General features: G+C 40.4%; 1 protein-coding gene and 1 pseudogene across 1 annotated transcript in view; both read right to left on the reverse strand.

The window, feature by feature from the left end:
* Positions 1-3,339: 3,339 nt before the first annotated feature.
* The window catches only part of LOC124125515 (calponin-2-like), a 30,242-nt gene continuing 16,408 nt past the window's right edge, over positions 3,340-17,173 (reverse strand). The window contains exon 6 of the mRNA XM_046488838.2: positions 3,340-3,953. Coding sequence (XP_046344794.1) covers positions 3,732-3,953 — 222 coding nt within the window. The 3' untranslated portion in view covers positions 3,340-3,731. The remainder of the gene's footprint in view (positions 3,954-17,173) is intronic.
* Positions 8,783-11,190, reverse strand: LOC124125517 (annotated as a pseudogene).

A 17,173-nucleotide genomic window follows, 5' to 3' on the forward strand; every position in this document is an offset into this window, starting at 1 on the left:
CAAATTGATATAAAAAGTCCAAACTGTTTTGCATGGGTCTTCATTGAATAGTTTATCACGTCTACAGTAGTTGAACCAACTCCAGTCTCTCCACCTGATACAAGAGATTCAGTTGTTTTCACCACACATTCCATGCATGAAGCAGTCAATGTATCCTGGACCATTTGTTCCAAGTTCTACACATAAATGTGTTACTGTGATCTCATAATGTAGCTGAACTGACACCTGTGGTCCATATTGTTTGAATGTCTGTAATGAACAAAATATCATCACTTGTTTATAGGCACTGCTGTGTTTCAAGATGCTTTGTTTTTCATAATATTTAAGCAACAGGTTTTGATTTAATGCATTCCCCAAAACACATTTTGTTCAAGGGTTTACGGCTCATTTAGGAGAGCTGCTGAAGCTGCTAATTCACCCAAGAGATACACCTGGGAAACTTGTACAGGTTAGGCGCACAGCAAGGTCCAAGTTGCTGATGGAAGATTACCGGTAACTGATATGAAGGCCAAGTTATTAACTCACTCAGATGAGATGTACATTTGCTATATTTCTAGTTAACTTGGAGAAGCAAGACAGCTCCATGGGTTTACTGTGTTTCCCTACAGTACATAGTGATCAAGTGAGTGCCTTCATTTGTACTACTGACATGAACCAACAAACATTTACAGTATTGTATAACTCATGCCAAGAACTTGTCACGGTTAACATATTGTGATGACCGGAGGATGTGTGCTGCTGCTGGTTGGCAATAGGCTGTAGCACCACAGGGGGTGTTTCTTACCTGACATCATTGTATGGCATACAGTTTTCTTATGATCAGGACGTCTGTTACTCATCATGTATACCCGGTATGTAGTGTCATCATGTGAGTGTTCATTTTCTAATCTCTGCTAATGGCATTAGGTCTGTGCAGTGAGTCCATCACTTGGACAGCAGTACATAGACAACAAGAGGCAGAATATGTTGTAAGCCTTTCTTTTGTGTAGGTAACCTACAATGATAAGACTTTCATGAGGGTAGAACATGGGTTGATATTTGAACATCATCAAAGATCCTGGTTTTATTGTGGCAAGCAGGCTCTAAATTGTTTATGCTTTTTATTGATTTTACATTCAAGTACACATTGAAAATCATCTCTTACTGTGTGGATGATGTACCAAGCTGCAGCTGCTGCTGCTGTCACAAGACATAGAGGAACATGAAGGATCTGTGCACCTTGAGTGCAGGCAATGCATGGTTTGGTTTTGAAGCAATAACACAGAATAAGTTCCCTGTATTGAGTTTATTTTCTTTGCCCTTGCCAAAATACTGTTTACTGTCAGTAGCCACCATTGTTTTATACTCGAGTAAATCTTTCTACATTTATGTGTTTAACATATTTAATTCATTTTTGTTTTGTGTGACAAAACAATTTTTATGCAGTGGTCCGACAACTGGCTGTATGATTTGATGAGTATGGTGTTGTATGTGTAATTAGCTGTATGTGAGAGTATTTGTACAGTACCTTCCTTCTACTGTTCTGTAGCCTGTTTTCCTCTTAGTCTGCTCTGTATCCTGTCTTATTTCATCTGTATCAAAAACATCCACACTCTATATGGATTGGTTGGTCCAATCATTGACAATGCATTTCATCATCATTTGCAATAGTAAATAAATGTTCAAACATATTTTTTGTTCTGTTAATTTGATGAATACTGCCTTACTGCTTATTGAATGCTGTAATGCAGCCTGCTAGCATACAATGTCCACCCCTACCTGACACTGCTGGCATACCATGTCCACCCCTACCTGACACTGCTGGCATACCATGTCCACCCCTACCTGACACTGCTGGCATACCATGTCCACCCCTACCACAGACTGCTGGCATACCATGTCCACCCCTACCTGACACTGCTGGCATACCATGTCCACCCCTACCTGACACTGCTGGCATACCACGTCCACCCCTACCACAGACTGCTGGCATACCATGTCCACCCCTACCACAGACTGCTGGCATACCATGGCAACCACTACCTGACACTGCTGGCATACCATGTCCACCCCTACCTGACACTGCTGGCATACCATGTCCACCCCTACCTGACACTGCTGGCATACCACGTCCACCCCTACCACAGACTGCTGGCATACCATGGCAACCACTACCTGACACTGCTGGCATACCACGTCCACCCCTACCACAGACTGCTGGCATACCATGTCCACCCCTACCTGACACTGCTGGCATACCAAGTCCACCCCTACCACACCATGTCCATCCCTACCAGACTGCTGGCATACCATGGCAACCACTACCTGACACTGCTGGCATACCATGTCAACCCCTACCACAGACTGCTGGCATACCATGTCCACCCCTACCTGACACTGCTGGCATACCACGTCCACCCCTACCACAGACTGCTGGCATACCATGTCCACCCCTACCTGACACTGCTGGCATACAATGTCCACCCCTACCACACCATGTCCACCCCTACCAGACTGCTGGCATACCATGGCAACCACTACCTGACACTGCTGGCATACCATGTCAACCCCTACCACAGACTGCTGGCATACCATGTCCACCCCTACCACAGACTGCTGGCATACCATGTCAACCACTACCTGACACTGCTGGCATACCACGTCCACCCCTACCACAGACTGCTGGCATACCATGTCCACCCCTACCACAGACTGCTGGCATACCATGTCAACCACTACCTGACACTGCTGGCATACCATGTCCACCCCTACCACAGACTACTGGCATACCATGGCAACCACTACCTGACACTGCTGGCATACCATGTCCACCCCTACCACAGACTGCTGGCTTACCACGTCCACCCCTACCACAGACTGCTGGCATACCATGGCAACCACTACCTGACACTGCTGGCATACCACGTCCACCCCTACCACAGACTGCTGGCATACCATGTCCACCCCTGCATGACACTGCTGGCATACCATGTCCACCCCTACATGACACTGCTGGCGTGTTTGTTTAGCACCCCACTCAATATTCCAGCCATATGACAGCAGTCTGTACATAATCGAGAAACCAGAAAATCCAAGTTATCACATCGGTCTTCCCAATCCCGTTAGTCACCTCTTATGACAAGCTGAGGATGACTGGTTTCTAAACAAATTGTTAGATTTAGACCAATCTTAATTTTTGAGACTGATATGAAGACAACATGTTTAGTATGAAGGTGGTCAGTCACATGTACTCCAGGGACTCCTGATTTAACATGTGAAAGCTATAGATGCTCACAAACTACTTAGTATGTTTATCTCTTGTCAATAACCTTCATCTTCAAATATTCAACAAAAAACACACCAGTATAGTAATTTATTTAAAAAATATCGATATGGACAAATATTGACCTTACTGCTTGGTGCCTGAGCTGATTTAGTAAAGGAAGACGTTGCCACTAAACCATGAACTAAGCTGTAAAGCATTAGGTCCATGCCATGCACACTTTTATCATCTGTTTTGGGGAACTCTCTGTGGGATGCCTGTAAGGTGGCTTGGGGATAGTCACACCTGCTGGTTGCCTACAGGAGAGGAACATTGGGTCTTGTTACGTACAGGGCAGCTTGTAGACACTGCCTATGAAGGGGCTGGGGGATAGTCACACTTGCTGCTATAAGGGTTAAACACTCCCCCAGTCACACACAAGCAGACACAAGGACATTTATCAAGAGATTATAAGGCTGATTGTAGATTGTCACAGAGTGGGCTGGCTGTCTGTAGGAGAGCTTGGAGACTGCAGGATCTGTCGGGCCTGTCCATAAGGTGTCATGCCTGCTTGAGAGGCTACCTTGTTACTGCCATACTGGAGACCGATGACACGGTTTGATTCAGCTATCTGATCTTCTGTGAAGTTACGTTCATTCTTGTCGGCCAACTTCACACCAAACTGAGAGTATTCAAAACCATTCTTCCGTGCCTGAAGTTATAATATATTATATTTGAGATATCCCCGAACACTATCCCGTGTAACTTCAACAGAGAAGGGTTTATAAGTAAAATCTACCTGACAACACATACCTTAACCAGGGGAGATAAATATTAACATTTACTAAAGCCTGCCACTGGGAGGTCCTGGCAGAGCACCCAAATAGGGCCCTTGACAGTGGTATGTGTAAACAGAAACTGGTGTCCAGTCAGCCCAGCTAGCCAGTTTGGATTCTGTTCTTGTTACTATGGAAACATGGACCCTAATGATATCCAGGATATAACATACTTGTAAGGTTTCAGGATTTGGGACACATAGGTAACCCCCTTATATTACCAACCAGTTTACACATAGTAGTATAGGTAATGGGGGTTCTGCCGCAACTCCACTGGAGCCAGATTTATATACCTATACCTCTACTACAGGGGGAATTTTTTATGTCAAAACGCTGATGCGATTTAACGATAGTCATGAGATTAAACTAAATTGTAATGAAAATATTCTCTATTATTTTTATTAATATGTATACCATTATTTTTAACAAAGTGATACTCAACATTTTTACTAAGTTCTTCGTCATTTCACTAGGAGACCAGACTATATACTCTTCTTGGTAATTGGAAAGAAACAATTGATGACCGTATTTGATTGGTTTGACATCACTGATATAATATATACCTTGTGGTAATTCTCTCAATTTGATAATTTTGTCCCTGAGCATAAATGCTTTGATAGCTTTTTCGAGTTCTTCCTTTGTTAGTTTGTAATTCTCCATTATTATATATTTACGTAAGCAATCGTTTCAATGTGATCTAATGATAGTAAGCAATCTATTTTTAATCTCCAACCAGTTATTTGGTTTTGGCACGGAATAATTGATGCGCTTTTTGTCTCCCCTGTTCTATGAACTTTTTTTTCTCATGTTCGCTAATATCACTGGTCTTACGAGAATTTGATCGAATCTCCTGCTTCATTACGTTGTTTTTGGTGAGTTCTGACAAAACTAAACAAAATTCCTCCTCGGATATCTTACAATCAGCCATTGCCGTTGAAATATGATCCTCAATGCTGTTCAACTTTGCTTTGGCGAGTACCCGAATATTATCATTTTTTAATGCTTTCGTTTGCAACTTACGAGAAATGAATTTTATCGTTATTCCTTCCAGTCCTGAGACTCCGGCAGCTATTTCCATGCCAAGTACGATAGGCGCGGCGATTATAGTTGATAATAAACCAACACCGGCTACACCGAGTCCCATGCCAGCTGTTACAAGCGCAGTGTCAACTCCGTCGAGAGCATTCACGGCTCTGCGATACTTTTTATACAATCCAAGTCTAAACTCACTCTCCTTTTCTATTCCATGTTTTATGTCGCTTATTTGATGTAATCGAAATCCATCAACAGTATCCATCTTTTCATCAAGCGCCGGATATAAACCCATAGTGTATATTATTATATCAAATAAAAGTCCTTAATTGGTCTTGCTTAAATGTTTTGAGAGTATACATCAACCTTATCAAATGTATATTATACGGCATGAATATCTTAGTAAGAGAAATGCTGTCACTTTTAATAATTTGGACCCCCTCAAGGGTTGCAACGGGTGATGCTCCAATATGAATAATACTGCAACGTCGACGCTCATGTTTCTTGAGCCATTTAATCGATAGACCTTGTAATATTTCGAAGGCATCTTCCGGTGCATCGCCGAACAAGACTTCAATAATAAGCGTACAAAGATTAGGTATTGCACTCAAGTTATCTTTAATATCATTGAATTCAGTAACCAAATTTAAACTAACTTCTTTTACTGCTGGACGACTATATAACATATGACCTGGGTTTTCTGGCAGACTTTTTCGTTTTGATGGGATATAAGCCCTGAGTACGACCCCACTATTTATTATCTTAGTTAAATTATGTGCCTTACCCATCATCACATACGGTGGGGTAATGACGATATTCAGTAGCCACTCGATGTTTGCTTCGATCATAGTCCATTTATTATCATCGTTGCGAGTAAGATTATACCAAGTGTTTTTATGGAGTCTACTAAGGTCGACATCGCTTAAATCTCCTAGATTACCTGTGAATGCAACTTCTTTCCGCTTGTATACATTATCTTGTAAGTGTAAAGCGTATAACTTACCATCGGTATGGGGTTTACCGAATCCTTCTGTGTCTCCTAGATTGGAAAGCACAATTGTATTACATTGTCTGAGCGTTCCAGGGCCTGATGAATCAACCATTATTTATAATATGGAGTGTTACACTCAAGTATCCGATATGTACAGGTTGATGTTTTACATCTAATACAGAAATTTTGAGATCTTAAATAATACCACGCTTTAATTTTTTATATTGTAATGATGAGAAAGATTCCGTTCTACCGCTATTGTATTTTTCATCTTTGACTGGAACAGATCTGAGTTGAAGGACTTTCTAGTTGAATATTAACCATTGTACTGATCTGATCAAGATGGATGCACAACTTTTTAATAGGGTAATTTAACTCCATGCACTGTTTTGTTGGGTGGTATTAATCCTACTCCGCGTGCAAGTCCAAGTGTTCCAGGCAAAAATTACTTGCTTTTCTCCAGAGTTCAAAATCAACATCCCATTCGACTCATTTTGTGTGAGACTAACTCCGAAAGGCTTAAAAAAATCATCATTGAGTGAGCATACACTGTAATACCCATCAGGTATAATGTGTTTTTTTCTATTTATTATTGTCTGAGTATTTCTTCTCGCAGCACTTATATTGGACCACTGCGGGTAATACATTACATCACAGAGAGCGACTTCAAGTTGCCCATCCGAGTTATCGATAGTATGAAGCAGTTCAATAGACTGACCATTTGTTATTCCCGGTAGTGTAACATACATATTAAATATACAATGATACTATATCATAACTTAAATATGAAATTAACTTATATTACTAATCAGTCGATTTTAGTTAGTGCCTCTGGTGCTAATTTTTTTGTTGAATTCCCTGATATCTTTGAAAAATACAGGTTCACGGCAACTAGCGGCAACTAAAATGGTGCACGATTGGTTTCACAATCCAATGCAATTTTGGCAGAATCAGTTAAACTTTGCCATATGGTGTGCCACAACAGGATGTGGTGTATCTCTTTGTGACCCAGGACTTGAACTAAATAAGTCTGTTTTATCATTTCACGTGTACTATCAGATTAGACGTATACTTAAAGAAATTAGTGCTCCATTACCGCAGGATCGAGCATGGAATTCCACAAATAATCCGTATGATAGGTTCGCGTATGAACGTATTTGTCAGGAATTTAATATTGCTACGAGTAAAGATTGGCGTATTAAAGGAATTAACCATGGTCTAGGTGTTCCTTACAGCGGACAAAAAACTGTTAAAGAAGAAAGTGATGATTAAGTTAAAAAAACTAATCAACCATTCAATCCATTTAAGTTGTTACATAAAAACAATCTTTTTGTAAGATTACATAATCTTAATCATGGCTGGGAACTTTCGAGTAACAATTGGAGAGGAGATCTTATGAGTTTTTAGGGTGGTTTGGTTTATATTGTTACAAAATTTGTGCAACTGAACGATACCGCAAACGCTTGGAATGAATTTCTTAATGATAAAACAGAAAATAATTTTACTAACCCAGGAGTTGTAGGAGTTAATGAATCAATAGGAACTTATGTATGGGCAATTCTCGGTGCACAATCGCAAACACGAACGTCCATTATTGGTTCTGGGACGGCGTTCGATGCACAAAAACAGTTTGTTGCAAATGTTGAGTATGCTATTAATTCACCAGTTGACATACCATCTTCTATAAAGCGTTATCAAGATGTATTACAGTACGCTCAATCAAAAGTGGACTACGTTTTTGCGCCGGGACTATACATGTCTCCGAGTAATATGGAACTTAAGATCGGTCAAGTGATAGGCTATAATAATTAAATTGTTATTGCTACCGATCAACAAAAACCAGGTATAAATTCAGATATTAACACCGAATTAATAACGCAAACAAACACAGGCGAAACGGGAATAGTCAAGCCACAAATATCTACTGACACTCCTACTAACACATCTACTAACGCACAACCACAAGTGCCACCACATATTGCAGCTAAAAATCAACAACATATCGATGAAAAAACAGCGCTTATAGTAGGTGGAGTCGCGGCTGGTTTACTCACGATTTGGTTAAATAGTTCTTAGCGGATACGTACAACAGCCCTGCAATTGCTACGATCAGTGCCCACAAGTTTTGACTAAGCCAAGTGGTGGTCTTAGCTAATAAATTCAAGAGCCAGGAAACAATACTCCCTATTATACCGGGAAGTGCAGATGCGACTTTCCCAGCGAGCTTTTCCAGTGCTTCTCCTAATGCCTTTAAATGCTTTTTTATCCACCTTTTTGCCACCTCCTGTACCGCCTGTACCACCGGTTAACGCAAGAGTCAAATCGATATAATACATCCCAATGCAGTTAAAATACTGGCAATGGTTATCCCCTGTTCTCTGAACAATGTTTTAATTTTATCGGCCAGTGTAGTGTCATCGTTGAGGACTTGATCGATAGTTTCTCGAATTCGGCTGATTTGTGAACGAAGTGTCTTTCTATTAGGGCTGCAACGATACACCTAGGTCACGATACGATACGTATCTCGATACTTACGTTACGATTCGATACGTATCTCGATACGCTACGATACGCTACGATACACATAGTGACAAGAGAAGAAAAGAGATAAATGAATTAAACTTAGTTTATTAAAATGAAAAATTGAATGAAAGTGAATGAATGTTCATGAGTCATAAAATATATATCCTCGTGTCATGGAAGTTCGATCACTTACGAAAAGTCGCTGAATATTCATAGTAACATTCATATAATCTTTTTTTCAAATATCTTACCTGTGAACTTGTTTATTTATGACAAACATTTCCCAAATCCACGTATTTCCATTGAAATTTACACTCGCGGCATGGCCGCCCTCTCACTGTCAACAGAAGTGACCCAGAAAGCTACGTCACACAAGTTCGATCATTTGATTGGTTGGCTTGTCGCATAACCGGGATGACATGTATGGACGATCTCTTGTGTCAAAATTCGAATTAGAACAGTCCGCAGTTGTTGTATTACATCTTTGTCCATCAAACGTTCATTTTGTTTTAATATTGAAAAAAAACCGATGAAAAGTCACAAATATCCAGATTATTTACAAGGTTGATGCAGGGAGTTATTCTTCAGGCTCATCGTGACAGGGGCACCAAAACTCAGAATGTCGACGCACAACACGAACTGGCGTGCAGAAACGTAAATGTGTCCAGTGCTGACATGTAGGGTGGGTACATTGTGCCCAGGTTGTTATGATCAGGGAGACATTAGCTCGAACCTCATCAGGTACAAATTTGCTACATTTGCAGCACAGTTCGTCATCACTTGTCACATCACTATCAAAACTATCGTCCTGATGCGCGTTGGACCGTGAAGTTCCAGTACTTGCATTTGTTGCAGTGACAGTATTTTTTTTTTTTAAAGATTTACTTGGTTTAGGTGCTTGCTTTCTTTTTTTGGGTGCCGACTTCACAGTCTGGTGGGAAATAATTTTATTCAGAATGAAGTCTTCAGTGATGGCCTTGCCCCCGACAACAGCGCTCAGAATGTTTCTCTTTTTAGTAGGCACAGCTTTCTTGAAAAGTACAGTCGTCTTGTCTTTAAAGAATCCTGCTACATCATTGCCCTCAGTAGGTGAAGTGACAACCTTGTCTCCAACTGGCACACATGAATCAATAACACCAGTATCAGGATGCAGCAAAGGTTCAGTCGACTTAAAAACTGTTGATGGCGCAAAGTTGATATTGGCGGCGGAAGACTTGTCAAATGGATAGACTCCACATTTCCTGAAAGAGGATTGCAGATTTGTTGGTGTCAGCGACAGGTTATAAGCTCTACAGCCACGTTCACAAACAGAATGTTTATCAACTGAACTTGTGGCATTTTCCCGCATATACGTATGACGGAGGTTGTTGTAAATTTTAGCAAAAGGTCCAAAGCAACCAACATCCATTGGCTGTAAAACATGGGACGTGTGTGCAGGCAGTACAAACAAAATAATGTGATGTTGACGTGCCCATTCGATGAGTGGAATAGATACGTGGGATCTATGACCATCATACACAATAAGAAGTGGACTATCTGCAGACGCGGCGACAGCATGCTTCAGGAAATGCTCTGTCAGATAGTGCTGAAAAATCTCCGTGTTTGACCAGCCAGAGTCGCTTACAGTGCCTGCTGCTCAAGGGGTACTTCCTGAAAGGAGTTCTTCCCGCATCCTCTTGCCCTTGAATACAAAATATGGTGGTATAGAACTACCAGACGCATTGCCGCAACCTATAACCGTTGTAGTACTTGATCTTGATGTTGTGACTGCAGCTGGAGTACTCTGACTCGATGTAACAACTGATGGTGGGGTATGATGCTCCATAAGTCCCTTTTCGTCAACATTATAAATGCGATGAGGGCATGTCTTCAGGTTGTACTTATCCATGATGTGCCCAAGCTCATGAAAATAATGAGTGATCGTCTCCTCTGAGGTAGCTTTTGCTCTCTGTATCTCAAGGGATCGTGGCTTCTTCACTGACAGATCAGGCCATCGCTTCATAAACCCATAAAACCACTGAAGTGATAGGGGTTGTTCATCCTTTGACTTCTTTCCAACATATATTGCTAGGTCTGTGGCAATAGTAGTAACTTCAGCCCTTGTATAGCCATACCCAAAATTTGCCATGGCTTCAATATGTGAAACAAGTCCCTGTTCTTCTTCCATGGACAATAGTGGTTCTCTACCAGTGGTACTACATTCAATAGAAACCTTCCCACTCATCCTGTCATGCAGTGTAGCAAATGGAACAGCAAAGGTAGTGGCAGCTTTCCTAATTGCCATTCCATCTAAAACAGCATTATATGCCTTGTCTAGGGCTGCAGACAAATATTGCCTATATTGACCTCTTCTGGTTGGTTCACCATTGGTCAAAACCTGTAAAAATAAAGGTTTATTTTATATATCACCAAAACTCCAGAGACAGAAGTTCTCAAAAAGCATAACATTTTCAATAAGAAATTACCCTAATTTGTTTCCATAGTTTTAAATTTTGGCGAGCACATCACGTGTCTCATCACGTGACATTTACACCATGAACGTAAACAAGCAGACGACAGAAAATGATGTTATTTATACCAAGTCCGAACGAGATAAAGTCAGAAAACTGTTAGCTTCAATGAAGCACTGTAAACTTGTATTAAAAACCGATCAACCAGCTGCTTATGCAATTGCTTAGCAAACTTTTAGCAAAAAAAGCAAAATTATAGCAAAAATACAGCAAAATGTAGCAAAATTATAGCAAAATATGACAAAAATAGCAAAATTATAGCAAATATAGCAAAAATACGATAAATTGAACATTAGCGGTTATTATGACATAATGTGGCTTGAAATCCTCATTCTTTCGCAACAGTTTATTATTACGGGCTGTATTGGATATGTCATATTATATTATGTTAGACTTAAATATCTCCTTAGGTATTACATTATGGAATGCCACGAACTCATCGAACAAATGCTCAAAGATGAGCCAGAACCTATGACAGATAAATCTTTAGATAAACATAGAGAAAGACTCGCCGCTTTGGCAGCTGGTGGAAAATGTTCCGAATATTTGGGGGGAAATTATACCATCGAAAAAATTGATAACATGACCGACGAAGAAATTAAAAAACTGTACGCTCGTTACGAGTCTAGACTGGGAGCTACCATGACTAAAACAATAGGGTCGGCTATGTTACAACTTTACACAGTCGTAGCTAGTACGTTTCTCCCTATCCCGGCAGAACATCGCCCGTATTTATGCGAATCTCTCGAGAAAGACCCATTCATCGAACACGCTATAAGCTCGGTAAGCTGTGAGTTTTATCATAGATACGGAATGTTCTTAGCTCCGGCAACCACCGCTTTAATAATGGGTAGGTATTGTCAATTTAAACATAAGTGCCCACTTAATAATAATGGCGACTCAAGTGACACCACAGATTGTGGAACAAGTGAACGAGGGAATACCAGCGATTGCACAATCACAACAGATTGTGAATGAGGAAATACCACAAGCCAGAGTGACGAAGAAGAACCCCCCAAAAATCGCAGCAGGTAGAAAGGGCGGGTTGGCGAGGAAAGCGAAACTAATGCATAATTCAAATATTGAACATAGTCGTCCGATTAAAACTTGGGCACTAGTAGGAGTTGTTGCTATAGCTGTGGTATGGTTGTTTTATAAGACCGGAGAAGAGAAAACGTCACCCCCGATTACACAACAAGTTCAATTAGAGGTTAGCCCCCATATAATGCTATAAGAAGCATGACTACTCCAGTTACAGACGGTAAAATGTTGGTAAATGCAACCTATCATTCAGCGGTGGTCAGCGGCTTGGCCATTGGCTTTGCCCGTATAGCTAAAATGATTACTAAAGCCACACCACCCAAGCTAGATTTTAATGGTTATGATATCGGTATGATGATTCTTGATATTGGATTAGCAATGGCAACAAAAGACATGCTCATCAAACAAGGGCTTATCCCGGAAGATATAATGAAGTAATTAAACATTTGAATATTTTATATTATCGAACATGGCATCAATTGCGATGATGGTCGGTGGAGCTGTTCTAAATGCTCTAGCTTTTTGGGGGAGTAATTTTTTATTTTCTAGTATGAGAGGTTTGGAGAGTAAACAACATAATAAAGCATTAGAACAACTCGAAGCAGCCCAGTCCCGTGGACCAGGAATAAGATATTAAGATTAGATTTTATTAATGAAGAACTGCGTAAACAAGGACATTCAATTCAAATGTTTAAGGATGTTGAATCTGCCGTGCATGAAAACTTCCTCGTTTATGGAAAAAAACTTGACCCAATGCCGAGAATAACAATAAGTCAGTTTTATACACCGTCAGAGGAACAAAAAAAACGCGAGATAACATTCATAATTTGGGATTGACTGGTGTGGCTATTTTAGGTTACACAATAACTACGCATAAACCATGACCTGTAAATAACCCTGACTGTTAATCTATAAATAGCGATGACAGCTATGACTCACCAGTGGAGATGTGATTTACCTTTTAGACGAATGAAATGATATGTGTATAACCATGAATCTGTGCAAATATACACTCATGGGGAAATCGATTCAATGTCAGAAGCCATCTGTGGGTATTTACTGTGGTACCCACTCTTATAACATCAGAAAGGGTTTTAAAAATTACGTTTGTTCTGTATGTGGGATTGGGGTCAAATGTAGTTACTGTTTATGTAAGAGTCACGGTGCTGATAAGGTCAGGAAGCAGATTATTTATGCTAGGAAGAGAGATTACATCAATGAGAGGAATAAGTTGGGGAGAATACGTGTTTATATATGAGTGAGTGAGTGAGTATGGTTTTACGCCGCTTTTAGCAATATTCCAGCAATATCACGGAGGGGGACACCAGAAATGGGCTTCACACAATGTACCCACGTCGGGAATCGAACCCGGGTCTTCGGCGTCACAAGCGAACGCTTTAACCACTAGGCTACCCGACCGCCCTGTTTATACACTCTCTCAAAAAAGAAACGCAACCCCTATATTTTCAAGATGTTTATCTCAATATTCAAGTTATTATAACACATTTATTATTGAAGACAACAACATGAAATTTGGCATGGTGGCAGTACAGTTATGCAAGTTTAAGTCCAGGCTTCGACAGTTCTCTCACTAGGATTGACTTGACGCAAGGGGGCGTCTTTCTCAGTACCTCGTATGAGCGCCACGAGCTGCGATCACAGCATTGCACCTCCATGGAACAGAACGGATTAGACGTCGGATTCTTTCCTGAGGGATTGCTCTCCACTCCTCCTGCAGTGCAACGGCTAGTGCATCCAACGTCTCGGGCGGCGGTGTACGTGCACGTACTCGTCGATCCAGATAATCCCAAAGATGTTCGATTGGGTTGATGTCTGGTGATCGGGAGGGCCATGGTAACACGTTGACGTTAGAATTCTGGAGAAAATTCAATGTTGCATGAACAGTGTGCGGCTGGGCGTTGTGTTGATAGAGCTCCCTCTGTTGGTCGATAATCGGCAGAAGATGAGGCTGTAAAACGTCATTGATATAGCGCTGGGCTGTCAAATTGCCACAAATGATCACCAAGTCTGATCTTTGGTTGACATGGCTCCCCACACCATGACGCTCCCTCCACCAAAACTGTTGACCTGCCGAACACATTTCGGGGCAAAACGTTAGTTTCCTCTTCTATAGACACGCTGTCTTCCATCACGGCGTTGTAAGCGAAAACGTGATTCGTCACTAAACCAGACGCGCCTCCAGTTTCTGAGGGTCCATATCCGAACGTTGGTGCACCACCTGAGTCGTTGGCGTCGATGTTCATGTCGTAAAACAGGTCCAATAAGTGGTCTTCTTGCACGTAGACCGGCCTCTTGTAGACGGTTCCTAATTGTTTGTGCGGACACTCTTCTCAAACCTGGCACCTATGTTGCAGTGACGGTAGGTGTGGCTAGCCGATTACGTAGGTGGGTGACCCGGATGAATAGATCCTGAGGTGGTGTGGTAACACTTGGCCTACCACTTCTGGGGCGATCTTCAGTTGCATGAAACTGGGTGTATTGGCTCCAAAGTAGGGAATCGTTGTTTTATGAATATTGAGGTGCCAGGCAATGTTTCCAAAGCTTTGTCCGGCCTCAATACGACAAATTGCGATATTTCGATCTGCAGCACTCAAACATGGCATATTCGACCTTGTCTTTCGGTGAAAATGATAGAGTGAATTGCTAATCAACATGTGCTTTTATAAACCCATACTTCTACTGCTCTTTCCATGAATTGCACGTGCATGAGGCTTTTGGCATGGGCCACGTGAAAATTTTGCTCACTATGATAAAAGTAACAATAAAATGCCCTTGTGCACGAAAATTAATGTGTTTGGGCGCTTACGTTAATAAACAGTGTACATGGTATCCGTGCATATCAGAAAAACTATTTACAATCAACATTTTTCTTTTGGGGGCTTTCTAACATTTTCAGACTGGGGTTGTGTTTCTTTTTTGAGAGAGTGTATATGAAAAACAACCATTTAGACAATTGATTCATTTTGTATATAGCATTAATTCACAATGGTTTTTGTCAGAGAGTTGAAGGCTTTGGCAAAGCAACGTGGTCTACATGGATATTCTCGAATGAGAAAAACTGAATTGATCGATTTACTTGGTTTGGAATACAACAAACCCCAGACTGTTAGATAACTCAAAGCTCAAGCAAAAAACAGTGGGCTGAGAGGTTATTCTCAAATGAGAAAAGCTGAATTGATTGCTTTACTAGATAATAATCAATCCGATGATAATAAATCAGTTGACGATGTTGATAAAAAACAACAAGAATTAAAATTTGTACCCACATTCGCCGGCATTGATAAATATCTGAGAGGTTGGAAGATGGATATTAATTCCAACATGGATGTTAATGATGTTAAGCCCATCATATCAAGCAAAATTAACAAGGAATTAGATGATTTACATAGTCATTGAGTAAAAGTAGCACAGACCATAGCACTGAATATACCGAACCATATTTCCGGAGCAATCAAGAAGTTATAACTGAATCCGATACTATAAACGCATCATTAGATACATCAATTCAGAGGATACAAGAAACTTTAGAACGCTGGACTAATAGAGGTTCGGGTTGGGGTGTGGATAAAATCGATAGTTTATATTTAGATACAGCAAATTATATGCCCTTCAAATGTGGATCTTATATAGATTTACCCCCGTATTATAAAAAGAAAAAAGCCATAATTAATGTAAAAAATAAATCCGATGACTGTTCAAGAATGATGATAAGATCTGCATTGTTCCACGTAGATTCTAAAATTGCATATAGATCTTCTAGCTATCCTCAAAACGATGGACTCAACTTTGATGGCATAGACGAACCTACACCAATATCACAAATTGATAAGATGGAAAAGCAAAATAATTTAGCTATAAATGTTTTCGGACATTCTAAAGGAATTGTTGTACACAGGATAAGCTCCGCTCCAGAATATATTCCCAGAATCAATTCATTTCTGATCGAAAAAGATGGAAAATATCATTATACATGGATAAAGAGTTTAAACAGGCTATTATACGATCAAACAACCCATAAAGAAAATATTTCTGTGAAAGATGCCTATCAGGATTGATATGCCTAAAGAGGGAAAAAATATATTAAAATTTGAACATTATTGTAATCAAATGCCAGTACCGTACGTAACTTACGCCGACTTTGAGGCGCTTATCAAACCTATAGAAAATACCGACCGAAGCAATCAAGATAGTTTTACGTATTAAACTCAAGAACATATTCCTTGTGGGTTTGGATATAAAGTTGTAAGGTATGATGGGAAAACAAACCCGCCCGTGATTTACAGAGGTCCTGATGCAGCAGGAAAGTTCCTAGAATATCTACAAAACGAAGAGAGAATAATCAGGGAAAATTTATCGCGTAAGAAACCCATGTGTATGACGAGGGATAATTGGAGGGCCTATAAGAAGTCAACGAGTTGTCATGTTTGTAATAAACCCCTGAATGGGGATTCTGTAAGAAATCATTGCCACGTCACGGGTAATTATCGGGGAGCCTCGCATAACGATCGTAACTTGAAACTAAAAATGAATTCTCAAACAATACCCATCCCTGTTGTGTTTCATAACCTTAGAGGATACGATTCGCATCTCATTATGCAAGCTATCTCAAAGACCGACGGTGGCTTAACGTGCATTCCTAATAATATGGGAAAATACATATTGTTCTCGTTGACTAAAACTATACATTATACGGACAAGGATGGGAAAGCCAGAATAAAGCAAAGTAATGGACTTAGATCCATAGACAGTTTCTGTTATCTTCCCTGGACAATTTAGCTAATGCGAACAATCCCGATGACTTTTCAATAACATATCAATATACCGATTGGTGTCGTCATTTGTTGCTGAGAAAAGGTGTATATCCTTACGAATATATGGATGATTGGTCTAAATTCAACGAAACCCCTTGAATCATTCTATAGTAACTTAACAGAATCTAAAATAACAGATGCCGATTATGAACACGCTCTGACGGTGT

This window comes from Haliotis rufescens, unplaced genomic scaffold, assembly GCF_023055435.1.
Source record: "Haliotis rufescens isolate VD_foot unplaced genomic scaffold, xgHalRufe1.0.p SCAF_2, whole genome shotgun sequence".
NCBI lineage: Eukaryota > Metazoa > Mollusca > Gastropoda > Lepetellida > Haliotidae > Haliotis > Haliotis rufescens.